At 40.0% G+C, this 26,978-nt stretch overlaps 1 protein-coding gene across 21 annotated transcripts in view; it reads left to right on the forward strand.

Moving 5' to 3' along the window:
* The window catches only part of LOC126874937 (zinc finger protein rotund), a 406,667-nt gene that overhangs the window by 217,823 nt on the left and 161,866 nt on the right, over nucleotides 1-26,978 (forward strand). For 19 of the 21 annotated variants that reach the window (XR_007693127.1, XR_007693129.1, XR_007693126.1 and 16 more), the window contains one exon: nucleotides 9,353-9,397. Coding sequence is in view for 16 of the 21 variants with exons in the window: in XM_050637446.1 (XP_050493403.1) it covers nucleotides 9,356-9,397 (42 nt within the window). In the remaining 5 variants the exon portion in view is untranslated. Of the gene's footprint in view, nucleotides 1-3,832; nucleotides 4,027-9,352; nucleotides 9,398-26,978 lie in introns of those variants that run through there. The other 2 variants (XR_007693125.1, XM_050637442.1) reach the window with 1 other exon arrangement.

Here is a 26,978-nt window from a genome sequence, read left to right on the forward strand (position 1 = left end):
GATTGCGTACTTTCGTTTTCAAACGAGCAACGTCAGAGAAATTTTGTCGGGAGTATTTCGTAGATGGAAATCTTGGGAAAGTTCAGGAGAAGCTGTGCGGATATCTCTCCTTCCTTTGGCAACCAATTTGTGGAATGCGACCGATAGATTGTTATCATAAATCGACGCATATCATAAATAGGACAGTTTACTAATTGAAAAAGGTAGACTTGTTACTTGCTAGTCACTCTTCTGTCAAAGCAGCACGAACAACCACTGAAACGCACTCTCCAAAAGACTCGCTAGTCACCAGCAAACAGAATCGTCAACGTGAAAGAAGAATCAACTGGAAACGGATCAAAGTTGGCGTATCGTTTGCTAAAACATGAGCCATTTAATCCACGATGCAAAAACATGTGCGTGTCGCCCTCAAACAGACGTACGCTACTCGGCAACTCATTTCGTTCGATTGACAATCTGTGCGGGCTGTGCGCCGTACCTAGCAATCTTCGATGAAAATACGGGGCCGGTAAAAAATAATGACTGTTATCGTTCCGCGATATCAGAGCAAATACATGTCGTTTAACCGTGCACGATGCGTTCTTGTTTGCTTTCGAGGGACGAGGCTCGCTGCTGCACTCGTTCTCACTATGGACGTAATTTTGGGGATGGGCCGGCTGCACAGGGTAAAGAACAGACACGAAGGGAGCGAAGAAGAGGGGAAGAGAGAGGAGGAGGCGGGGTGACGTCCTTTCTAGTCGAATATCGGGGTTGGCAGCGTAAGTTCGCCCCTCGACAAAGAGGGCATTTCCATCGGCTTACCCCAACGAGAAAAGGGGGCCGATGGGAGCACAGAGAGAGAGAGTGGGCACTTTTGGACGCGCTGCTCTTCCGGAAAACGCGTATTGGAGATCGGCCAAATATCGCGAAACGCCGCCCGTCGATGTTTAAATGGACAATTAACGCGTGTCCCCTAACCACCGGCCAAAGTGCGTTTTGCAATCGAAGACGAGGCAACCGTATTCGCCGTCCTCTTGTCAGGACACCATGTGTCTTTGTGGCTGGAGTTCATTAGAGCCTGGCAATTCCAGATTAGATAGTTCCAGCTAGAAATTTGGGCAGGAGAATAACTTGTAATTGGACGATAGAAGTCTAAGTTTTCAATGGATTTTGAGAAACCATGGGCCTTCCCCAGCTTCCTCGACTGGAACTTGTTGCAGTTTGGGAATTTGAGGTTAGGTAGATTGAGTTACAGATATAGAGAAGGGAACAACTTGTAATTGGACGATAAAAGATTTGCTTTTTAGCTGGTCTAGGTTTCCAATAGATTTTGAGAAACCATGGACCTTTCGCAGCATTCTCAATTGGAACTTGTTGCAGTCTTGGCATTTGAGGTTAGGTAGATTGAGCTACAGATTTGCAGAAGGGAACAACTTGTAATTGGACGATAAAAGGTTTGCTTTTTAGCTGGTCTAGGTTTCCAATAGATTTTGAGAAACCATGGGCCTTTCTCAGCTTCCTCGACTGGAACTTGTTGCAGTCTGGGAATTTGAGGTTAGGTAGATTGAGCTACAGATATAGAGAAGGGAACAACTTGTAATTGGACGATAGAAGGTTTGCTTTTTAGACGATAGAAGGTTTTTCTGGTCTAGGTTTCCAATAGATTTTGAGAAACCATGGACCTTTCTCAGCATTCTCAAATGGAACTTGTTGCAGTCTGGGAATTTGAGATTAGGTAGATTGAGCTACAGATATAGAGAAGGGAACAACTTGTAATTGGACGATAGAAGGTTTGCTTTTTAGACGATAGAAGGTTTTTCTGGTCTAGGTTTCCAATAGATTTTGAGAAACCATGGACCTTTCCCAGCATTCTCAATTGGAACTTGTTGCAGTCTGGGAATTTGAGATTACGTAGATTGAGCTACAGATATAGAGAAGGGAACAACTTGTAATTGGACGATAGAAGGTTTGCTTTTTAGACGATAGAAGGTTTTTCTGGTCTAGGTTTCCAATAGATTTTGAGAAACAATGGACCTTTCTCAGCTCCCTCAATTGGAACTTGTTGCAGTCTTGGCATTTGAGGTTAGGCAGTTTGAGCTACAGATTTGCAGAAGGAACAACTTGTAATTGGACGATAAAAGGTTTGCTTTTTAGCTGGTCTAGGTTTCCAATAGATTTTGAGAAACCATGGACCTTTCTCAGCTCCCTCGACTGGAACTTGTTGCAGTCTGGGAATTTGAGGTTAGGCAGTTTGAGATACAGATTTGGAGAAGGGAACAAGTTGTAATTGGACGATAAAAGGTTTGCTTTTTAGCTGGTCTAGGTTCTCAACAGATTTTGAGAAACCATGGACCTTTCCCAGCATTCTCAAATGGAACTTGTTGCAGTCTGGGAATTTGAGGTTAGGCAGTTTGAGCTAGACGCTTGGAGAGGAGAAGCATTTGCGACTGGATATGTTTTTTATAAGGAGAATTGAAGAATATTGGTCTTTTGTGGAATCAGGATCTTATTAAATAATATCGTGTATGCTATTTCTTCCAATGACTTTTTGTTACAGAGAAGCTTCACGATTGTTTCTAGAGAAATGTTGCCAAGTATAAATTTTTCTTAGATTTGGAAGATATGTTCGTATATATAAATTGTGCATTGGTATGCAAATGTACAATTCTTTGGAATGACAACAGTAACTTGAGCTTGCTAGTTGGCCTCATACTTTGGCCAGCATAGTCTATATATAACTGAACTCACAAGTGAACTGTTCTAACAATAGCATTCACATTCTCATACTCTTACTATACTTCTACGTAGATAAAAGGAAACCGATGATTTCATTGAAAAACAAAAAAAATGCTCTTATACTCGATACGCAAACTTCATTGAATCTGTAGGAAAATCTCAATAGAAACCTCATTAGATCTTCATAATTGCACACGTAATTGTATTGTAAAATTGAACTCGACTCCATTCTAGTTCGTTTTTGCCACTGTCCTTCTAAAATTATTATTCCATTACTATTGTGTGTTATTTCTCGTGATTTATTATTTATATTCTATTACTGCGATATTATAACCAGTCCAAATAATTGTTATTGCTATTGACCAGTTAATTTACATAATTTAGTAACATTCGTTGACGTGTCAGTCTCGTTAATGGGCAAACCAGTGATTTTTAATCGACATTGCTCGTTACGGATCTTCTATTCGTTTTTTATCCAGCTAATTGCTCGCTCGGTGGGCCGAGTAACTCAAAAAGATTTGCGCCATCGATAATGCGTTATCGGCGACGAATAAAAATTATCTCACGAATAATGCAAAACATTTTGCCACATATAGCGGTCATCAACCAAACGAAAAACCTCTCGTCGACAATGCCGACTGGTAACCAAAGATATTCCGATCATTCGTAAAGTTTATTCGTAACACGTTGCGGTCACTGTTGTGCAACTTGGAAAAGGTCAAGAACCACCACGCCGAAGAATCGTCGAATATCCTGGCGGGACCACGGCGGAGCCGCGCGACTAGCGAAAGCTGCGAAACGCTAATCGCGTAACAGAGTACAGAAGCAAATTGGAAACCAGCCAGACATTATGAAACACAGGGCTGAACGTCGGCGTAGAAAATATTCGAACGAAGAAATTGAACGATACGTTTGACGCGCCACTTCTATTCTCGGTGTGGAAAAGGTCTAAAAATACAAAGCCGTGCTGACTAACCAAGAGAATTAAGGCATCGCTGGTGCGGAAATAGTTGCGCTGGAGACCCGCCAAATATCGTAAATGCCGCGCCAACGTGAGCGAACCGCCAACCAGGGAATTTGTAAATAATCGCCACTTGAATCTCTCGCATACTCGCAGACAGTTGCTCTTTGATGGTTCGACCAAGTTCCCGTTCCTCGATCGCTCGCTTGATTCACGATCTCGCCGGTTGGCTGGTTCATTCATGGATCGACCAGCGACAAATGGAGATCACGAGCACCGTTCCTAGGAAAAGAAAGAACGCGATCGGCTGCCTCGTGCCAGCTACAAGCAACTGCAACGTTGCTGCGAAGGTGAGCGAGATCGCGTTGATGAAGACGGGTCTGTTGCTTTGTTCGTGGCCGAGACGTTGGAATTTATTCGACCAGACGACGCTTTATTTTCTCCCCTCGCTGTGTCTGTCTATTTCATCGTCATTGACAATATACAGGCTGTTCCCTAACACGTGACACCTACTCGGGAAGTGGACACGAGACACAGACAACAGCGCGATGAAACAAATCCTGTTCGATCGTCTTCGTCGTTACAAAATCATGTAGCCATTATCGCAGACCAAAATTTCTTCTTCCATCGTTCAGAGAAATACAACGGGGATAAATTAAGTTTCCTGTAATTAAAAATTCCCGCACAGTCCCATGTTCTCCGCTACGATAAAATCTGCGGATTAGCGAAGACGTATTTATTAGCAGTGGGGAAAAAAAATTGTGGAAAATTTATGGAGTTGCCTGGACACGCGTCACCTGAAACTCGAGACACAGGTCTAAGAAAATATTGTATAGCGATCGTTATTACTCGAGAGGCGTTAACGAACATACCGATGGTTGGGTCATCAGCCTTCGACTGGTAACCTGCTGGCAATTTCTCTTTAATCATTATTTTGCCATGCATTATTCAACGATTCGCCTGGTTTCTTCGATATTTGAATTCGTACGAGGCCTCGCTTATTCACTTAGCGGCTACTGTCATTCCGCGATTCCGCTAAATGGTTCCGTTTATATTAGCAAAAACGGAATTTTTGACGATCAGCCTCGTGTTAATGCCTTCCACGATCACCACGACCAGCCGACGTTTAATCTGCTCAAAGGCAATGTTGAAAATTTCGGATAGAACGATACGGATTTGCGGTAATCTGGCCGTCTTTGTGTAATACTTACAACTGTAATCAGCTTCGACTTATCCTTCCACGTCGTCAAGAGTATTATATTTAACTGAGATATGGTTATTATCCTTCCAGAACCGTTTATTCCAAGTTAATTTCCTACTTTGCAATTTCTCCGATTTTTACCATGCACGGCTAATGGCTATTTTTTGAAAGCAACGATATAAAATGTAATTCGCATAGTCGTGTATAGACTTCGAGTAGAGGAAAACTACCGACAGTTTGAGAAATACTCGCGTGATAAAGAAACTTAGGCGCATTTCGATTAAGTGGAATATTAATCCTTGAAGGCTATCACGGATGACGAAAATTTTGTCTTAACACTGCTGCTGCTCTCTTTGTTAATGAGAATTACATTGCAGTGAGTAGCGTGTTTTTAAATATCTTCAACGATCGTTCTCGACACCAGAACACGTCCATTAAGGGATGATTTATTCTCGTCACGACACCTTAAGATTGTGTGCTTGTAATTTTACAATATTTCTAAGATATCAAACTTTTGTTCCTCGAGTTATTACGACCTGAAGAAATATCGTGGAAAATAGACAAGCAGAACAACTATCGTCGATATCATGGAAATATTGTTATTTGCATTAGCTGCGAATAATAATTTTCTTTCTTTACATTACATTACGTTAAATAGATAACAAGATATTTCATTCCTTTTCATTAACTGTATGAATTTTTCTATTTAAAAAAACTGTGACGATATCCTTTAAGCGTTAAAATACTTTTATATTTAATACAAAGGATTTTTGGAAAATATCTCTTCTTACTATTAATTATTCAAATATTATTTCTTCGTCAGTGTCATTTTCCCAATGGAACGGTATATAGTTTCTTATGCATAATGCAATTTCAAGGCAGACGAAACTAAGGGGAAGAATGGGAAAGACGTCGATAAATTAATCTAGAGACGAGGACGTCTCGTAACAAAAAGATGTCCACTCTGCGAGTGATTAATGTGTTTCATATACATGCAGGCTTCCATTTCGTAAAAACAAGTAGAAACCAAGCCATCTTAGAAGTATCATAATGGAATCAGCTTATAGATTTAGTAGATAATTGTCGTAGAAGATGTCTAATTGTAAGGGAAGAGGGAAGTTTAGTCTTCAAGGTGATGGATGAATAATGTGGCATATTCAGAGTGGATTTTTCAGCAACAAAAAGTTTCTCACATTATGACAAAGCTGGGTTCCAGCCTTGTGATCGCTATAAAATATACCTTGCAAGGGAAAAGATACCGATGCATCGTTCTAACAAAATTAATCTTAAATTTCTGCTACGATCGGCAAGAAAACGAGTTGATCCGAAACTCTCGCCAGTCTCGTGAATCACATGTCGAAGAACAGAAAACGAATCTGCATCTCTATTCGGCAATTTCCTCTTTTATAAAATTCCTATCGTCGTTTCTAATTGAACCTTCAAAGTATCACGTTATTTTACTTCCTCGTTAAACACGCTATCCCGTAAACCTACATCGATCTAATCTTCTATTGTTCACTATTATTGCACACTACGAAGCTACCGTTCCTCTAAATTTTCCTAATTTTCTAAATTCTCCTATTATTATTATATCAAATTCAACCCTCCACAGACAAATTCCACCGCCGATATCACAAGCACGCGGCTCGACAAACTGCACACCTGTTTGGATCACTTGACGAATAAACAAAAAATGATTGTTGGCGATGCCCGTAAAGGAGAGAAGGAGCTCTCTGTAAAAGAAACGAATCTTGCACATTGGAAGCTACATTCTACGATTCTACGGATAAAAACGCGCTCGTTGAAAGACGCGATCTTGAATATTATTGCCCGCCAAGATAATCGTTCGATGACCCAATAACTCGCCAGTTTCGCCACGCTTTTTCTTGCGTCCTGATTTACGCGGTTTATCAAGCTACAGCCCCGTGTGACGAGAGGGGCCAGCCGGTCGGTGTAGGTTGTCTCTACAATGAAAGTACATTCCCCTCGGGTACTGGCTCGAACGAACGGCCCGCAGGGGTTCCTGGCGTCGTTTTCGCCGCTCCAAATGTTAGGGTTCCTGCTGACGAAGAGGGCGGCTCCGTCGCAACCCCCTTTCGCTCGAGGGGGATCGATCCAGGAACGTTGGTGCGCGCAGCTAACGTCCTCCTACGAACCTAAACCCGAATCCTTACTCGAGGATCCGAAGGAGCGACGTGCCTAATGAAAATGAAAGGAAACCTTTAAGAGCAGGAGATTGACCCACGACCTGCACGCTCCCGGTTACTTGTTTCCGGTTGTCTGTTTCCTTTACTTTGACTTCCATTAGATTAGGACAGAGATATAAAGGCTGATTCGCGCTGGCGGCCAGAGACACGCGGGGTCAGGTCGTCATGCGAGCATCGATCGAGTTCCTTGGATTCTTAGGATTCGTCCATTGACCATCCTGTGGTAGATACGAAGCTGGCAGCTTTAAGAAACTTCCGTGGGACTCGTCGTCCTGCTCTCGTCTTGTCAGCGTTTGCGTCGATGCATTCAGAACGTAGACATGGGAGGATGTGTCTCAGACATGCGCGTAAAAAGGCAAATAAATGTTGTTCTTTGCGATGATCAGGAATATCTTCTTTTGGCGTCGCGTTGAAGATCCTTGCTTTTAGATTGGCAAAGTTCTTTAAGAATGTCCGCACTTTTGGACTGTCGGATGTCGTGCTGCGGTTAGGCTCCATTTACTGTTCTGTCATCTCAACACTTTATCATCATTATCTCGCAAATAATCCGGAAGCTGCACATCGCGGATTCCTACGTTCAGCTGAACCTTCTTCTATTCTCGGATCTTAAACCTTCTGAATCCGGACACTCGATGATCCGCTGCTCCACCACCACCGCCAAGTGCTAAATTAATAAATTTCCACGCGTTTCGGTCTTCGGATTTTTCAGTTTCCTGTCAGTCCTATCGTCTGCTTTTCCAACGAGAACTTCACAGAACCGTAATCGTATCGATAGGCAAATAAAATAAATTTGTACCGCGACAAGACTCTTCCATCCTCCTTCGACATCTTCAGCCTATCGCGTCTACTTTCTCCGGTTAATCTCGTTTTTCCTATAGAACGCTCAAGCCGTAAACAAGCGAATAAAATAAAGCAAAATATGGAGCAGTTTGGAGACGGGAAGAGAGCTGGTGAAACATCGGGAAGAAGAGATAGGACGCGGATCGTAACGAGACCAACTAATGATCATCGAGCTCGGGAATCGCTCGTCGTCATCGTCGTCGGCGTCGTCGTCGGTTGGACGACGGGTCGACGAGAACCACGTGATTAATCATCGCGGAACAGAAGCAACTCGCGGACAAAGCTAATTAACGCGGTCGTAAACGAAAGGTCGCGTGTGGTACGCTGCACGCGTCTCGAAATATGTTGCCCAGGCTGGTCTGCTTCTCTCATTGAGTAAGCCGTTTATTAGCGGTGGATCGACAATTATTAGCGTTCCGCGGGGTCAAGTGTAATGCGATTCTAATTGCGCTTCGAACATGACACCGACGGCTCGCGACCTCTGTTCCCCGATATTCCCTGGTCCGCTGGCTGCTTTGCTTTCGCACTGTATCGCTGCTAATTGTCCATCAACGAGCATGAAATCGAGAGCCGCGGGAAAAATCGATCGGCCAAATTGTTGCGCCGGGAACAGGCTCGAAGGATAACTGTGAGTTGATTCGGCCTCGTTCCACGCTCGTGTTCGCGTTTGTTCGCGGGAGAAAAAAGGGACCGTGTCGATTTCACGCAACGTATCGCGAGTTTCGCCTTCTTTCGCGCCGTAGCGATTTGAACGAAAGTTTCTCCGAGCTTTACAGCAGTTGGAAGAAACTGCGCTGCGCTGTGTTACATTTTTCGCATTTTTTTTTTTTATAGTTTAATGCGTTATGTGTTGTGGATTGTAAATATTCCAATGGCGAAGGATCGCGATGATAGTTGTTTTTATTTTGCAAAATACCATTTATGTTGTGAAATCGCTTTCAAGTCGTTCGCTTTTCTAAGCTTCGCTGTTGATCTTCTCGTTTTACTATGAATTAGCGTTAGACGTTGTCGGTAATTTTGTTCAGCTTAGGAATTACGTTCCAGCGATGATGGAGGAATTATTTCCGTTTTCTTCTTTTTTAATTTCCTTGCAATATTGTAATTTCTAACGCCAAAAGGGATAATTTATGAAAGTGGCATTATACATTTTTTAAAAGAAATAAATAAAACAGACAAATACAAAGAGAGACTCGATACTATGGCGCATAGTTGTAGCCTGACAACTAACCCTTTCAACGTTATCAATTAGAAGAAAAAATGTGTTTTTACTGTATTCTTTTCGAAACGAAAATCTGCCTTTCATGTGCCACTTAAGATCGATGAAAAATCAAAAGTAAAAGTTGAAAATGACGCGGAATAAATTATTTTGTCTCGATGTAATATCAAACTGTGACATTGTACATTGAAAAATGAATTTTTGTTTTTTAGGAGATGCTCGACGTTCCCCCCTTTTCTCGTGGACTCCTCATTTTGGTGAGTTTATTGTTTTACTTGCGGACGATGGAATCGAACAAGCTTTAAGATACGCGTAAATCATTTTCGCGATCATTTAATTTGCTCGATCGTATTTTTTCAAAAGGTAATTATTATTTATCGTATCCTCGTTCTTAAAGATTTTGGAATTTACGGTTAATTTCCAATTATATCGTTACACTTTTCGAAATGCGTCGAACGAAGAAATATGTTTTTTTTTATTCGTTGGTTAACCTGTGCAAGGACCCATTAAATGTACAGCGATGGTAAATTAAATTGTTTATTTCGTTCGATAAAATTTTGTTTATCGACTTATTTACGGACCATAAAATGGAAAAAATTGCAAACTAAAAGGGCTTTCGATATATTTTATTTCGATATTTTTTTAACAGGGGAAAACGTTGGGATTTGTGACATCCGCAGTTAATTTCAAATTACATCGCTGAAAGTCTCTTAGCTGTAATTAAAAGAGAAATCTTTTTTATTTGCTAAATTTATGCGCCATGCGAAGCTACTATTTTTTTATACCTATAGCAAAACAAAATAATTCGCTGCTTTTAATTTTCTGCTTCCATCGAAATCTCCGATGCTTAATGCTGGGAAAAACAGACAATCGGAATACGGGGAAAATGAGAGGGAAAAAAGCTCCTATCATCGTGCTACTACAAAACTTTCGCATCTTTTTCAGTCTCTGTGGGATTTTTATACGATAATGCTTTACAAGATTTTCCTATGGCGAGGAATATTTTCAATTAAACATTTGATAATTCCTCGTGCCGTTTAAAATAATAAATCAACGATCTTATTACACGAGCCTAACGCCTGTGTCGTTACGAGTGTATCGTACAGTCTGTGAAAAAAATAAATGCACACGTACAATGAAGCATACGGTGCGTCTAGACGAATCAACTAATTTCAAGGGAGAAATTGAATTGCAGATAAAAAATTGCTCGAGCCATTTCTTTGGAAACTTATTTCCGAAAGTCTCGGGCAAAGCATATCTCTTGAAAGCCAGGCTAATTACCTTCTGCCACTTGATAATCCAATTACCTAACACATTTGCCGTGCAGACGGTTAAAAACGAACGAACCGACCGAACGCGAAGGGAACTGCTGGAAAATCAAAAAACGCGACTTCTTTTCGAAGATTATACGCTACGAAACGTAGAAATCGATCGAATCTCTGCACCTCTGATTTTTACCATTCACCACTTGTCATCAACTGACTGCGAACCCACCAAATATCCCAGGTGTCTTCGGAAATACGAACTTTTCTTGATTATGGTGTTTTCGACGCGTGGAAAATTAGAGAGAGTCGAATAAAATCTTGGGTCGATTGCTTTCGCTCGAAGAATTGCGAACATTTTTGGTGTCTGAAGGATTCGAAAATTAACAAGAAATACGTACATTAATTAACGCCGACGTTGCCAGGCTCGATGGAATGACCGGTTCCGAAATTGAATTTCAAATTGTACATTCATCGTTATTTCTGCCGCTCGTCCAACTTTATGCAGATTCTCGTATTATTCGATCGATCAATTTCTCGAATGTTGCTAACGCGAGAATTTACATAAAGTCAGACGAACGAAAGAAACGGCGACGAGCGTACAAGTTGAAATAAAAATTCGAAACTCAAATTTCACCTGATAAAATCAGCGTTAATCTCGATGGAATATGCTTCGAACGGAACCGCGAGAACAACGATATAGTAAAATTATCGTACTATACGACACGTGTACGGTGGCGGACGAAAGAAAGTGGGAGGCTAAAGGACAGAAGAAGTAGGATGGCAAAAGCTACAGTTTCAATTATGCTTGGTAATTGTTGCGTGAATTTCGTCAACTGGAACTCGCACACGAACACAGGAGTCCACGGGAGGCCATGAAAGTCCGGCTCATAACGCGATCAGACACACGTGAAACGAGACTTTGGCTAACTCGTGGCTACCAGGTAGCGAGGGGCTTCCATCGGACAGCAATTTGCGGCGATTTGGAAAACCGTAGCTTCGGAAAATGGAATGGTTGGAAAAAGAGGCGCGGAGTGCCGACCCAGTCGAAAATTGGGAATTTCGAGCGCACATGCGCGTCACGCGGTTGCAGTCGCCCGCAGGAAGTGCAGCAGGATGCATGCACCGGCGACCTTATTATCCTCTCTGTCTGCCTTGTGCCGCGCGCGAACGCCCGTCCAAATGAAGTCAAACTCGGGCTGTTTGCGCTACGGTTCGGAAAATTTCAGCGATCGCGAACGTTATGACGGCCGACTCGGTTTAACGCTGCTCGCCACCGCCAACCATAGAAATCCGCGACATCCTCGTCGAGAGCTCGTCGTCCGCAGTTAAAAACGCGTGTAATTCGTCTGATGTAATTTATATTTATATCGACGAATTCTATTCTAATTGATGTTAGGCAGTTTGGATAGCAACGCGGTGTCAGAATTAAATAGAATTAAATGTGGCCACTTTTAAGCTATCGTCTATATGAAAGTAAAAATTGTATGAAAATGTTGTATTTTCGGTAGAAGTAATCGGTAGTAAGTAAATCCGAAGGAAAATGTGGAAAGAATTCAATTATCGAGCAATTCATTAGCGGCTAGAAAAGGATAAAATTAAGCGGATTGTCACTCTACAGAAATTCATATTGCATAGTCATATTGTTAAGCTAACAAAACGGGTGCATTTCTTTTCTTTTTTTTTTTTTTCATTTTTTACTTTTTCTCGTGTGGCGGACATTTCGAAATTATCCCGTGACGCGATGTTTAAACTTTTTATCGTGGAGAAGGTATTCTCGAACGATCGCCGAGTGTTATCAAACATCGCATGGCGGCTAAATATGATGGAAATAAAAGCAAACACGTGGTCGCTAGGCCTGTGGAAAAAGATAAAAATGAAAAATAAAAAAAAATGGAATTTGGTCGTGGAAGTTGAATCGTGTCCCGGCCGGGACACTCTCGCCGCTCTCAAATTGATTGCAATTGATCGGAGAAGTCCCTTGGTACAACGAATACACGATGGCGAGAGCCAGCGAGACCGAAAGTGGGCAGAAGTTCTGAAATTTTCACCTCTCTGCTTTATTTATTTTGTTCTTCTCTATTTTATTTTATTTTATTTTCCCTTTACCTTGTAGCTCTTCTTTTTTTCAAAATATCACTTTCTTATTCATTTTCTATTCTACTTCATCGTCGTTTTCATTGTGTCTTGCTCCTTCTGATTCGAAAGTCGAAGTTGTCTTGGTCGATGAGAGTTGATATTATTTTGTTTAAAGCCTACCATCCAGTGACTAAAAACATTGAGAAAGAAATTCGCAAGAAATTTGCAACTTTACTCCGAGTATATTTTGTTGAAAAATAATATTGTCAGATTTTCGAATTTTTCTTTTGTTTTTTAAAATTCTATCAAATAACCTGCATTCTCTTTCGTTGCTCTTCCCCCGGATTTTTTCAACAACGAACTCCCGCAGATAGATTTTGCATAAATATCTTCCAATCAGTCGTAAAAAATCGCCTGCAAATTAGCCAGAGCGTCATTAGAAGAAATTTTCAATTTTTCTTGAAAAGTAATATTGTCACATTTTCGAATTTTTCTTTTGTTTTTTAAAATTCTATCGAATAACCTGCATTCTCTTTCGATGCTCTTCCCCCGGATTTTTTCAACAACGAACAAATCGAAAAAATCGCCTGCAAATTTAAAGTAATTGCAAATTTTTAAAAGACCATAGCTTGTATATAACAAAATTATATACTCTATATAAATAATATATAGCACGTAATAATGTCTGCAATATAATAAAATATATTATCTGTAATATAATTAAATATATACTAACTATACAATATAATTGTATAGACTTGTAATATAACGTGCATATACGTTTCACTGAAAAAAGCTGTGTCAAAAGCTCACAAGGTACGAATAAAATATTTCCTACTGCTTTAATTTATTTCTCTAAATTCCTCGAAGGAAAAATCAGCCTCTTTCGTTCGCATGGCGTTCGTTTAAAGCCTGTGACTGAAAACGTTCGTCTCTGAAGAGAATAATTTAATAAGAACAATATCAAGTCAAATTAAATGTAATAGTTGCCGAATAATTTTAGCTGATAAATAGAAATTACCAATAGCCTTTTTAGGTATCGTTTAAGATTATTCCATAAATTCTTACTTTGTTAGAATATGGATCAATCAATGCTGAAAATCATTTAGAAGCATGGAACATTCCAAATAAGATACTTTCACTCACCTTTCCCATTCTACCATCACTTTTACCAAGCTATGTACAGTGGTGCGAAAAAGTTTTCGGAACTGGTCACTTCGTGTCACAACAAGCAAAGAGATGTACACAGACACATAGAAATATGTACATGCAATGATATAGAAATTATCAAATGACGAATATTAATATTCCTTTTCTTTCTTTTTTCATTTGTCGCGTTAAGTATGTCTTGGTATTTTCTCAATAACAGCAATAAGAACGTTTTACTGTATATTTGCATCGCAAGACCCGCACCAAAAGTGAAATAGAAATTCTGAGCTACCGTGTGGACCCATACGACGTCGAGGCATCTTGGAAAACCTGTTCACGCTGCCTTAACAATTACACGGTTTGTTTGATACTTTTCTAGAAACTGTGTCAAAGAATAGAATACTTTTCCACGACGATTGTTAAACTTCTATCGATATCAGATACATTTGATGCTTAACAATCAACGGAATCGCCGCGACACAGATTCTCTACACATCCAAATGCGTTTTATATCCTAAGTTTTTCTAGCACAGAGAGGAGCTTCGTGAACTAGTTCGCGCCACCTCAAGTGCACGTGGAAATATGCAAAGATGATGTGGCCCTTATCGAGGAAAATTCACGTGTCCGTGGCAACGCGCGTTTAGCTTCAGCGCGAATCTGCTGTCGTTACGTTTCACAGAACAGGACAGGCTTGTAACATCTCGCAGGTTTTTGCGTTTGAAGAGCCCGTTTCCAACGTTTCTTTCTCCTTTTCACACTTTGTCTTGCCACGTGCGTTCAGAAGATCGGCAGATCCGCGTCGTTGTAAATCGTTTGTCAGAACTATCGCGAACCAGCAGCTTGAAATAATCCTCGGCAACAACTTTAGTCTTTTATCGGCAGACAAAAAAGTATCGTCGAATAATATATCGTTCTACCCTCTGCCGTCTGAAGGGTGATCAACCCCTCGTCCCCCTCGCAGATTACGCTCACGACAACTTCAAGTTTTACCATGTCTCACGGTTTACCATGAATAATTCTACCCTGCAGTTAGTTGCGCGTTTCACAGATTGCTCGGCCATCGCCCAAAACCTCGATACAAGTTAGAAGAACTCGCACACGTTTATCCGGCAAACTTGCTTCTATCGCAACTTATTACTTCGTTATATACTTGGCTCTTGTTGTTCGACGATTCGTTAAATTGCTAATCGTCGATCCGATGTAACATTTATATGGTTTGGCGAGTCGACCGGCTGCACCAGTCGTACACGTTGCAGGCTCCTGTCTTTCTATCGAACAATTGCACGTTAATTTTATTGAAATTTCCATGAGATTTTCCTCGGTTGTTAGGAGTACGTGGAATTAACGTCGCGCCAGGTATCTTGGAATTTACGTAGCTTGCTGTTTTAACCATTTTACGATCGACGAGCAAAAGGTGTGAGAGGGAAATCTTCGAACTAAATTTCCTCGATCTCGGGTCATTGAGAGTTGGCAAGTTTCTGCGTAACTTGGCCCAATTGCAATATCTGTCCGTCGTTACGTCGTAACAAGCAAAATGTCGAACGCTGAAATTGTTATCTCTTTTGCACAGTGTTGTTAATCGCGTGTGTATTCTTCTTTTGTATTGATAAATTCTAATTTTAGGCTTGTAAAACCTAAAACCTAATAACTGCAAATGCGAGGTCCAAAAAGAAATCGTAGATAGTAGGGAAAATAGATGAACTGTTCTCTGTTCTGGTAAAATTTTCTTAATAATCTGTTCACTGGTGGAAAGAGGGAAAATTGAATATCAGATGGAAATTATTCGAACGAAAAGTCATAGTAAAAAGAATATTTTTACTATGATTTTTTTCAGGATTTTTTATTTCAGGTCCAGCTTTATTAGATATTAAATTAGAATCGAATTAGGTGAATAGGTTTTAATGCGAACTATCTGTTTCGCCTGTCAGTATAGCTAAATAACTGGAATTCTACTGTATCAAATTCTGTACACTGTAATTACCTAATTGCCTGCTGTATTTCGCGTTTGTTACAGGCTGATAGAAAATAGTTTTATTTTGTAAAGCAACGAGTTGCACACGGAGGACCTGCCTCTGTGTTCTATCGACGCATTTTCGAAAATTCGAATTTTCGGAACTCGTGCTCGTCGCGATTCCATTATGCGATTGCAGTTGCACGTAATGGGAATAGAATTGCGCGCTGGTGCACCTGGCCTTCAGTGAAACGCAGCCGTTCGATGCTTCTTTGTGCTTTAAAGCAACGGTTTGTGTTTCCGCGTGAAAAGAGCTTTCACTGGAACACCATGTGATTATCCGCTTTTGCTACCTGAAAAATCGTGCGTTTCGTGAAAACCACGATTGATCTCGCAACGATGTCTGTACAAATGATGCAACTATGCCGAACTTTCTGTAATTCTTCGTTCCGTATTTTCTACTTTTAGCTTGTTTTACTCGTAATTACGGACGAATGAATAATTAAAAAGTTTTGTCACGATTCAACTATGATATTTGGCTAGAAAGTACAGTCTCTTGGAGACAACCTCTTATTGGCGAAATTACGTGTCCATTTTTTCAGCAAATTCTTCAATTCTTTTTATGAGTACGCAGATTTTTTAAAATTTCTGTCTGTCTCTTACGATAAGTTCACCCATTTTTATTCCCATTTTCGTTGATGACTGTCGTAAAAGTAGTTTTAAAAAACGTAAAGATACGCGTGCTCGAAGTTGCAAAGAATTGCGACGAATAATTTGAAATATTAAAATAATGAAGGTGTTTTTTTTTTTTTTACAAAATGTAAATGAATTATTTATATAATTATATAGTACGATATTCGTTTGTTACTCAACAGGATATTTCATTTTGGAGAAATAAGAGCAGCTGTATCGATGGTGTAATTACGAAATATTATAGGAAGGAAAATGTAGGTAAGAAAACACGCAGGTGACAGCTTTTCCAACACGAATGTATTAATGCCACAGAAAGACATGTAAATTTTTTCCTCTGAAGAATAATATACACGTGCATTTTCTTTTGTCATTCATCTTGAAGATTAAATATTCGTCAAAGGATTTTACATGAGAATTCACTCGGCGATATTTATTTTCTGACGATATCTATTTACAGTTTACTGAAAGCACAAACGTATCACAAATAAAATACAAATCCAAAATAGACACGTTTGGTACATGAGGTATCACACAATTGCTCTTGAGCTAAAGAAAAATGAAAAATCTATGTATCCTCATAGCTGAGCATCCCTCGGCAGACGATAATCCTAAAAATCCTGGAGATCCTAAAAATTATAAAAAAATGTACAGTTTACAAATGCACAAACGTATTACAAATAAAATACAAATCCAAAATTGACACATTTGGTACATAAGGTATCACACAATTGCTCTTGAGCTAATGAAAAATGAAAAATCTATGTATCCTCATAGCTGAGCATCCCTCGGCAGACGACAATCCTAAAAATCCTGGAGATCCTAAAAATTATAAAAAAATGTACAGTTTACTAAAAGCACAAACGTATCACAAATAAGATACAAATCCAAAATAGACACGTTTGGTACATGAGGTATCACACAATTGCTCTTGAGCTAAAGAAAAATGAAAAATCTATGTATCCTCATAGCTGAGCATCCCTCGGCAGACGACAATCCTAAAAATCCTGGAGATCCTAAAAATTATAAAAAAATGTACAGTTTACTAAAAGCACAAACGTATCACAAATAAAATACAAATCCAAAATTGACACATTTGGTACATAAGGTATCACACAATTGCTCTTGAGCTAAAGAAAAATGAAAATGAAAAAATCTATGTATCCTCATAGCTGAGCATCCCTCGGCAGACGACAATCCTAAAAATCCTGGAGATCCTAAAAATCTTGAAGATCCTAAACATTATAAAAAAATGTACAGTTTACTAAAAGCACAAACGTATCACAAATAAAATACAAATCCAAAATAGACACGTTTGATACATAAGATACCACACAATTGCTCTTGAGCTAAAGCTCGGCACACGATAATGCCAAAAATTTGATAAACCGGAGGAACAAGACTTTGGGCGAATAAAAATTTACCTTCTAAGTTCCCTTGACAATTAAACGTAACAGCCACCACGCTAATTCTTCTAATTCCGATTACCGTATATCGTGCTATGTATAGTATAACAAGGCATATAAATTAAACGTACACACACGTATCGGCGAACGTGTAATTGCATTTACATGCAACGCACCAAAATGGATCCGCGAGCACACACGCACACGTGTACATATAGCCACACGCGATTCAGAGAATAATGTGTGTATGTAGATGCACATCTGTAGATTGATAGGCACGTATATACCCGTAGATATGTACATTTACGTAATCGGATCCACGTACATGCGATTTGGTGGAGCAAACGTGTGTACACAATGCGACATTGCGCTAATGTACAGCCGTTCCTTAACTTTACGTCGTCGTCGAACGTTTTTCCACGATTGATCGCGTTACACGGACACGATGATGATCCTTTGATCGTTTCGATGATATTTAAGCTCGTTCGCAAGTATTTTCACACTGGTCGGTCCTCGTGAAAAACGTGACAATCGAAGAGAAGCCTGGCAGCTGGGAAAATTGAAACATTCTGATCTTTCGTTGAAAAATATTCTTCCAATAAGAATATCGTAGCGTAGAATTTAAAAAGATACTGTAAGTGCCAGGATTGAGAAACGAGAAATCTTTGGAAAATATTCTACGTACAGATAAGAAAATATCGTAGTAACAAAGATGATGAAACGCCGATGAAATTAATTGTTTCTTGGCTTCCGTTTATGCCATTCGACGAAACAGATGGAACAAACGAACGCAGCTTTTACATTTGAACTACGTCGATGCATAGGTTTTCTTTTTCTTGGGAAATTTATCTCTCGGCGCTTACGGTGTTCTCTTCGATTAGAGCGCGGATTTTTATAGAAATTCGTGTCGTTGGCGATGTAATTAAAAAAGGGGAACCTCGGTGGAAAATTTATTTTCAAAATTCTTATGTTTTATATGTTTTATATATTTCTCGATGTTGTCGTTTGCTGTGCAATTTTGAACCATGAAATTTCCTACACACGCGTAAGAATCCGCGATCCAGCGATAATTAGGAAACGATTAATCGGTAAGAACTTTTGTTATTTTGTTCGTATTTGTTACGCTTAATCATCGCCTCTGTATTCTTAGTATGGCTTCCGGTTTCCATTGATTTTATTATTCCAAATGATTCCATTACAATGGGACCAGAGGAGAAAAATAACAATAAGTCACGCCTACTGCCTTTCGCTTTTCTTAGAAAATAATTGCGTAGGTTTGTTTAAAAAATCGGTTGCCACGTTCAAGAAAATTCTATCAAATAATACATATTTGTTGCATTGTTCCTTTCAATGATTCTTTCTCGAGAAATTCTTTATTCTTCTCAACAATGACCACCTACGAGTAGATTTTCCTCCAACTGCTTCGAATCATTAAAGTCAACATTTCCCCGTAATTGAAGGAATTTTATAGAATAAATAAATTCCAGTGCAGATTCGTTTAGACAAAAAGATTCGCAAGATTGCGAAAATATTGCTCGCAACTTCGATTTGTTGTTCTTTTAGAAAGAAATCGTCTTCGAATTAGCCAGATCGTCATTAGAAGAAATTTGCAATTTTTTTTCTCTCTTAGAATTTCTTTTTTAAAATTCTATCAAATAACCTGCATTCTCTTTCGATACTCTTTCCCCGGATTGTTTCAACAACAAACTCCCGCAAGTAGATTTTGCGTAAATATCTTCCAATCAGTCGTAAAAAAATATCCTACAAATTCTAATTGCATCGGATTTGACAGGGAAAAGGGTTGACATAGTGCAAACCGACTGATGTGCGCTGTATAAAACAAAAAATGAGGAATACAACGCGCATCGAATTGTCGAAATTGGTCCAATAGCAGCGGAGATTCGTTGAATTGAATTTTCAGCCTTGAGCATTAAAAATTCTAAATATAATATAAAATAAATATTAAGGTAATTGCAAATTTTTAAAACACCATAGCTTGTATATAACAAAATACGTACCTAACAATATTATATACTCTATATAAATAATATATAGCACGTAATATAATTAAATATATACTAACTATACAATATAATTGCATACACTTATAATATAACGTGCATATACGTTTCGCTGGAAATAGCTGCATCAAAAGCTCACTCTTATTCGAATAAAATATTTCCCATTGCTCTAATTTATTTCTCTAAATTTCTCGAAGGAAAAATCCGCCGTTTTCGTTCGTATGGCGAATTAGGCCTCTCCCGTGATAATTCGCGATATGCAACCGCCATTGGCGTGTGCCAGCGAAGCTTTCAATAAGTCCACGCGCCCATTCTATCGCGGATACACGTGTATAAAAAGCGTACATTTAACACAATAGATGTATTCATAAATTTGAGAGTAAAATGGCTCTGCATTCTAAATACATGAACGCACAGGTGAATGCATGAGAACGTGCATGACCGTGGTTGCACGTACGATTTTACAGTTAGAATATATTGTACAGGATAATTCATTCACCGATAGCGCTTTCGGGATAGCGGTTTCCCGAGCTTTGCCCATTGTACTTGGTGTCATTGAGTTTTGTCTTCGCTCGAGTTTATCTTGATAAAAAGTCACGGCTATTATCAGGCCTTAAACTTTTGTCGGCTCTTGCGAATCGTCGATGATTAATCGCATTTCACTTTGACTTATTCTACCAAAGAATAAATTAATTTCTTTTAAATCGTCGTATGCAAAAAGTGCAAATTGGCCATGGCATTTTTGTTGCCAGTAGCTCTAAAAAATTCCTGCTCCTCTCAGATAGTCGACTATCGAAATTGAACGGATCTTATAGTCTTCGACTTACTGTAGCCTAAGTGACTGTAGCCTTTGATTTATCCCTGGCATTTCTGTTCGCAGTCGAAAAATGTTCTACTCGCTGGGCTTTTCTGTTCATTCGCATAATCGATAAAGCGAAACAACCGAACGCGTTGTTACACGCGTCTTCGTGGACTATCGAACTAAAGGGAAGTAAAAACGTAACACCTGACTCGAGTGTAGTGGACGCTGTTTCCTGCTGAAATTTTCACGAGCTACTTGCAGAATCCACTGACCCGAATAAATTAGTCCGTGCTTGTTTATTTACCAACTGACTGTCGGAACGGTTGCTAAATGATACGACTGACGTGTAGAAAAATGGCGCTGAGAATCCACCAGCGGAATATCAAAGATTCAAAGCGAAAATTCCACGTGAAAATTGTGCAAGAATTATACGCAACTAAAGCAAAACTAATGAACGAGACACGCGGAGAAATGGAAACAGGTTTGAAATCGGTGCGAAAGGGGGCCAGGAAAACAATCGCGTCTATTTCACCAGAGAGATTTCGCGCGAGCAATTAAAACGGAAGAGAAAAAGGTGTTCAAACGTTACTTGCACCAACCAACAGTCAGGATATCCAGTGGGCGCGCAAAAAAATCACCTAACTCGTCTCCATTCGGTCAAATTGCACAGCTGGAAACACCGTGCGCTACTCCGCGGTAATCCACCCTCTTCGGCCACCCCTTGACCGTGGCCCTTCAAGCCCGTGCAACGTGGCCCCCAAAAAGCCGAAAAATATCCCACCGAGATGAAACTGTAACGCAACCGGAAAACTCAGGACGACTGGTGCCGTTTTTTTTTTCTTTTTCTTTTCTTTTTCCATACTACTCCCCTTTCCACCCTCTTTTCGTTCTTACGAAGTACCCGTATCTTGCCATCAGCGCTCCACACGCATAGCGAGACGTTTTCGGCCAGTGATTTTAGCTGATCTTTCAGCTGGTTCGTACTTTTGCTTAAACGTCCCTTCGCTCGAACAGATTAAGGTAACACGCAGCTATCAAGACTGTCGCATGATGTTCTAGAAACTGGGAAGAGTATTGGAAAATTGCTTGGGACTTTTTGAAACGCAGCAACCCAAGGAAAAGAGCTGCGCGCACTTAAACGACTCAGTATGCAAACGACGTGATTAGAAATTAGGTTGCGGACGGAGGGTCGGATAATTTCGATGCAAGGAATTTTTAATCTTCGCTGTGACGCTGCTTCGTACGTTCACGACTATCATTGCGATAAATAGGAAGAATAGCAATGTTAAAATTACATTCTTAAATCGTCTTGGCGATTATGATTTTCACGGACAGCAATTCAAACGATTCCATAAAAGCGACAACAATTGCAAAAATAATTTTGACAATGCCAGTGATAAGCTGGTCGAACTGAAACTGTCTTGTCCAACGAACATCATCGAAGAACTTTCCTCTTTGGAATAAAGTTCGTTTCCGCGGTACATCGTTCGACTTTCTCTGATCGAAAGGATTAATCCTGACCGCGTTGATTAGAACCTAAACGACAGATAATAATCGCGCAGGTGGCAGCTAGGCTTTCGAGTGAGTCGCGAGATTCGCTCGGTCGTAATTTCGTGTTGGATAAAAAACGAGCTTGTTTATTTAAATTTTCGTTTTCGTCGGGTGTATACGGCACCGATTACCATTATCAACCGGCCGTGTTAAGCACGCTCGTATCCTCCAGGATTGCGGTGATGCACGAGCTGCGTCGCTTTTAAATATCGCGCGTTTAAATATTCCGAACTGGTAAGATTTAAAAAGCTGATATATCACTGGCGCGCGTTTTAACCGCATTAATTCTCGCCGTTTACCATTCGCATTTTACGCAATTACACGCGTCCATAAACTATCATCGTTTCCAGAAATATGATTCTAAAGATATAGTTATTTCTACGTTGCTATCTTCCGCTTAATCGATTCGAACATCGTTTTCCAATTAATGGAATAAATTTGAACGCCGACTGATCGTGACGTTGTTAAAAATTCGCACGATGTCAGGCGGTTAATTTATTGCGGGGATTGTTGGTTAAAAGTTATTGGCAAGCAGAAACGTATTTTTAGTTTGGTCTTTTGTTTTTCATTTTTATTTCTTTGTTGTCGTATTTCCTAAAATCAAATGTGTTTCCTTTAAAATAACGCGCATGTAATGGAAGTTGTTTTGTGAACCGCGACAGCACGTTTTGAACAATCTTCCTGAAGAATTGGAACAGACTCGTGGAAACTGCAAATCTACCGAAATTAATTTCACCAAAGACGATACAAGTTCGTTCGCAATTTTCATCGTACCAGCTCGATTTTTTCCAATTCATTTTTCGTTATCCAATGTATTATCAGTTATCGTGCAATAATCAAATACTTTCGTCTGCAAAAAGTTAATTCGGGAAATTCCGATCAATTATATGAAAGAAAGTTCTTAAAGATGGAAGGGAGGGAAGAAAAATCCAATGACTAAATACATTTTCCTCCTCTCGAATACAAAATGTCATCCAAGAGAAGAGAATCCTCGTCGACCGTATAAAAAGAGATTTCCACAATAAAAAAAAGGAAGAAAGAGAGCTTTGATAACTAAACACATTTTGCTCCACCCACAAACAGAAAATATCAACCATCTCATAAAAAAGAATTCTCATCGACCCCATAAAGAAAGATTTTGGGAAAAAAGGGATGGAGGAAGAAAGCTTCGATAACCAAGCACACTTTTCTCCGCTGAAACACAAAAAACCAACTATCCAATAAAAAAGAATGCTCGACGACCGTATGAAAAAAGATTTTCCACGTAAGACAACGAAGAGGGGAAGAAAAATCCAATAATTAATCAAACGCGAAAAATCATCTAATAAAAAGGAATCCTCGTCGACCATATGAAAAAAAGATTTAAAAAAGAAGAGAAGGGAAGAAAAGAAAGCTGTAATAACGAAACGCGTATGAAGGAAGATTTAAAAAAAAAAGAAAGAAAGGAAGGAAAATCCAATAATTAATCAAACACGCGTTCCACCAGCCGAACGCAAAATATCAACTATCTGACCGAAAGAGAATCCCCGTCGGTCATGTAAAGAAAGATTTCCGAGAAGGCGAAGAAAGAAAAGTCCAATAACCAAACGTACTTTCCTCTCCACCTAAACACAAAAAAAAAAATCAGCTAACTAATAAAAGAGAATCGTCGTCGATCAAATAAAGAAGGGTTTTCAAAAAAAGAATGGAACAAGGAAAAGAAAGATCCAATAATCAATCAAAAAACCATATTTCCACCGACCGACACACAAAGAAATCACCTGAATAATACAGAAGATTGTTCGTCGTCCCTGTGAAAAAATATTAAAAAGGAAAGAAAGAAAGAAAGAAAGGGAAGAGAGTGTGAGTAACCAAACACACGCTTTCCAATACAGAAAATCACCGATCTAACGATGATGAGGAATCCTCATGGAGCACATAAGGGAAGATTTTCAAAAAAAGAATCTTCGACGTTCCTATGAAGAAATATTAAAAAGGAAGAAAAGAAAGGGAAGGAAGATGTCAATAATTAAACACACTTTCCAACACAGAAACTCAGCGATCTAACGATGATGAGGAATCCTCATGGAGCACCTGAGGGAAGATTTTCAAAAAAAGAATCTTCGACGTTCCTATGAAGAAATATTAAAAAGGAAGAAAAGAAAGGGAAGGAAGATGTCAATAACCAAACACACTTTCCAACACAGAAACTCAGCGAACTAACGATGATGAGGAATCCTCATGGAGCACCTGAGGGAAGATTTTCAAAAAAAGAATCTTCGACGTTCCTATGAAGAAATATTAAAAATATTAAAAAAGAAAGAAAGGGAAGGGAGTATGAGTAACCAAAAACACGCTTTCCAACGCAAAAAATCACCGATCTAACGATAATAAGGAATCCTCGTGAAGCACGTAAAACAAAATTTTCAAAAAAAGAATCTTCGACGTTCCTATGAAAAAATATTAAAAATATTAAAAAAGAAAGAAAGGGAAGGGAGTGTGAGTAACCAAAAACACGCTTTCCAACGCAGAAAATGACCGATCTAACGATAATAAGGAATCCTCATCAAACACGTAAAAACAGATTTTCAAAAAAAGGAAGAGAGTTACATAGTTGTACTTGGATGTCCATCAGACGGTGTGCGTCCTTCGCCGACGAAGACGAAGCCGGCCACGCGCTTCATCTTGAGATTCGCCCCGTGACTAGGGGTTGGTGCGAGGGAGACACCCTCGTTCTCGTGCGACGAGGGTGGAAAAACTCATATCCCCTAATGAAGTAAAACGGGACGTGTCTGTGTGCGTGGACTCGACGAAGAGAGAGATAGAGAGGGTGAGCACCGAAGAGGATGGAAGAACGGAAGGAAAGAAGGAGGAACGTGAAGCAGGAGAAAGGAATAGAGAGCAGAGGCGCAAGTGAGCGCGACAAGGACGACCATATGGAAATTTGCGCGCATAAAACAGAGAAAAGTAAAATAGGGAAAAATAGACACGGCTATATTGGACGTGTGTGTGTGTGTGTGTGTGCGTGAAGCAGAGGGGAAAGTAGAGACGAGCGTATTGCAAGCTCGCGCGTATAAAACAGAGAGAAAAGCGAGCAGAAAAATAGAGACGACCGTATTGCCAGCTTGTGTGTTTAAGACAGAGACAGATAGAGAAAGAGAGCGATAAAGAGTAAAACAGAGACGACCATATGGAAACTCGCGTGTATACGAGAGAGAGAGAGGGAAGTAGAGAGAGGGAAGAGAGAAGATAGCAAAAGAGCGAGAGCAGCGACGTACGCGGGAAAAGAAGACGAGGTACACGTGCTTGAAAGAGAGACGCGATACACACTCGACAGTGACGAAGCACCCTTCATTCGGCAGGGCGCAAAAGAGAATCGAAGGAACGAAGCCGATGGTAGAGAGAAAAAAGAGGAGGAAACAGAGGAACGAGGTTCGGGGCACAGATGATAGCAAAGAAAGAAGAAAGAGAAGAACCGAATGAGACGAGCACGAGCGTGTGTGCGTGTATGTGCGAGTCAAGGATTTTTCCCTGTCTTCCTCTGTTTCCTTTTCCCCTCCGCTATCTTTTCCAAATTTCCAACGATCGTGTGCCCACAGACACGAGCGAGACTTAGCGAAAACGGTTACAGCGAGATTATCTTTTTCCAAAATATAAACATGGCTGACGATTGTATGAAAATTCGAAGCCGCAAGATGGAAAGCTTTTGCAGTGGAACAAAGTAAGTTTCGACGGTAGAACTATGGGAATGGTGAAAACGTGTAGTTTGTAATTTTCCATATTAATTAGGCTCACGGTCGTACAATTTTCCGAGCTTTTATCACACATTCCAAGGAACATATGCTTGGCAACTGTTTGATTCGCTGGAAGAGCGATACGGATACCTGAGAAGAGTAAATTCTCGAGGAAATTGATTGGAATCGGGAAACTTCAAATTTAGAAACGAAATTCAATTGAATTGATTTGAATGTTTAATTTAATCAAAATTAAACGAAATTAAAGATTTAGCAAGTTTAGCATTACGTAATATATACGCTGTTAATTATTAACCAAGTAGAATATTAAATACTCGATGGTTTAACAACGAAAATATCTTTTTCTTTTACGATTTCGATCGATAATCTTCCGCTTCCTACGACAAACTAATCCAACAAACTTCCTCATGCTGTTAAGGCTTCCTAATATCGTTTGCGCCTATCGTCCACTATCGTAAAAGAGATTTAACGTTCTGTTATTAATTTGGTTTGCCACACTCTTCTCATTCGTATCGCTGCATATGCGTATATCGTTATATGTACACGTGTTACACCGAACATGCAAATGATCGTCGTCCTCCTGCAGTTCCGACTGCGTATCGAAAGTCTAAATAGCGCGTGCAGGTTGACCAAATCGTAGAGTATCTCTGTAATTGTAAATCGCAGGTGAGATTGGAAAAGCCGAGAGACGAGCGTAGCACGATGTTATAATCGCCAAGTGGATCGATGGTGGTAGAGCATTAGCTGGTCTGATAAATTAACAAGAAACAGCGTAGGACAGCGTCCATTACGAGGTGGATCGATGAACGAAAACGAGGCGAGTTCGGCGTGGATTGAAATTATTCGCGGCGGAATTATTCCGGCGCGCCGCATAACGTTCCAGAATTCTTCGCTCCTTTGTCCGAAACGACGTCTGAAATCGTAAAACTGCACTCAATTAAAGGGTTAGACCGCTCGTCAAACGTTACTGCCCACTTGCTGCGAGACGTTCGTTCCGTCTGGCCGCGATAACGCTCGTCGCAATAAACCTGGCACCATCGAGCACATGCACACACAGTCTGTCCATGTGTACGTACAATAAAGCCGCAATATCGCGCAAGTATACGCCAGGTGTAACGCGGCTCTACGTGTCGTAGCTAGCGAGCAGAGATAGACAAGATGATCGCTTTGGTCCTGGTGTATTAACATTTCTA

Source organism: Bombus huntii, chromosome 17 (assembly GCF_024542735.1).
Source record: "Bombus huntii isolate Logan2020A chromosome 17, iyBomHunt1.1, whole genome shotgun sequence".
NCBI classification, from domain to species: domain Eukaryota; kingdom Metazoa; phylum Arthropoda; class Insecta; order Hymenoptera; family Apidae; genus Bombus; species Bombus huntii.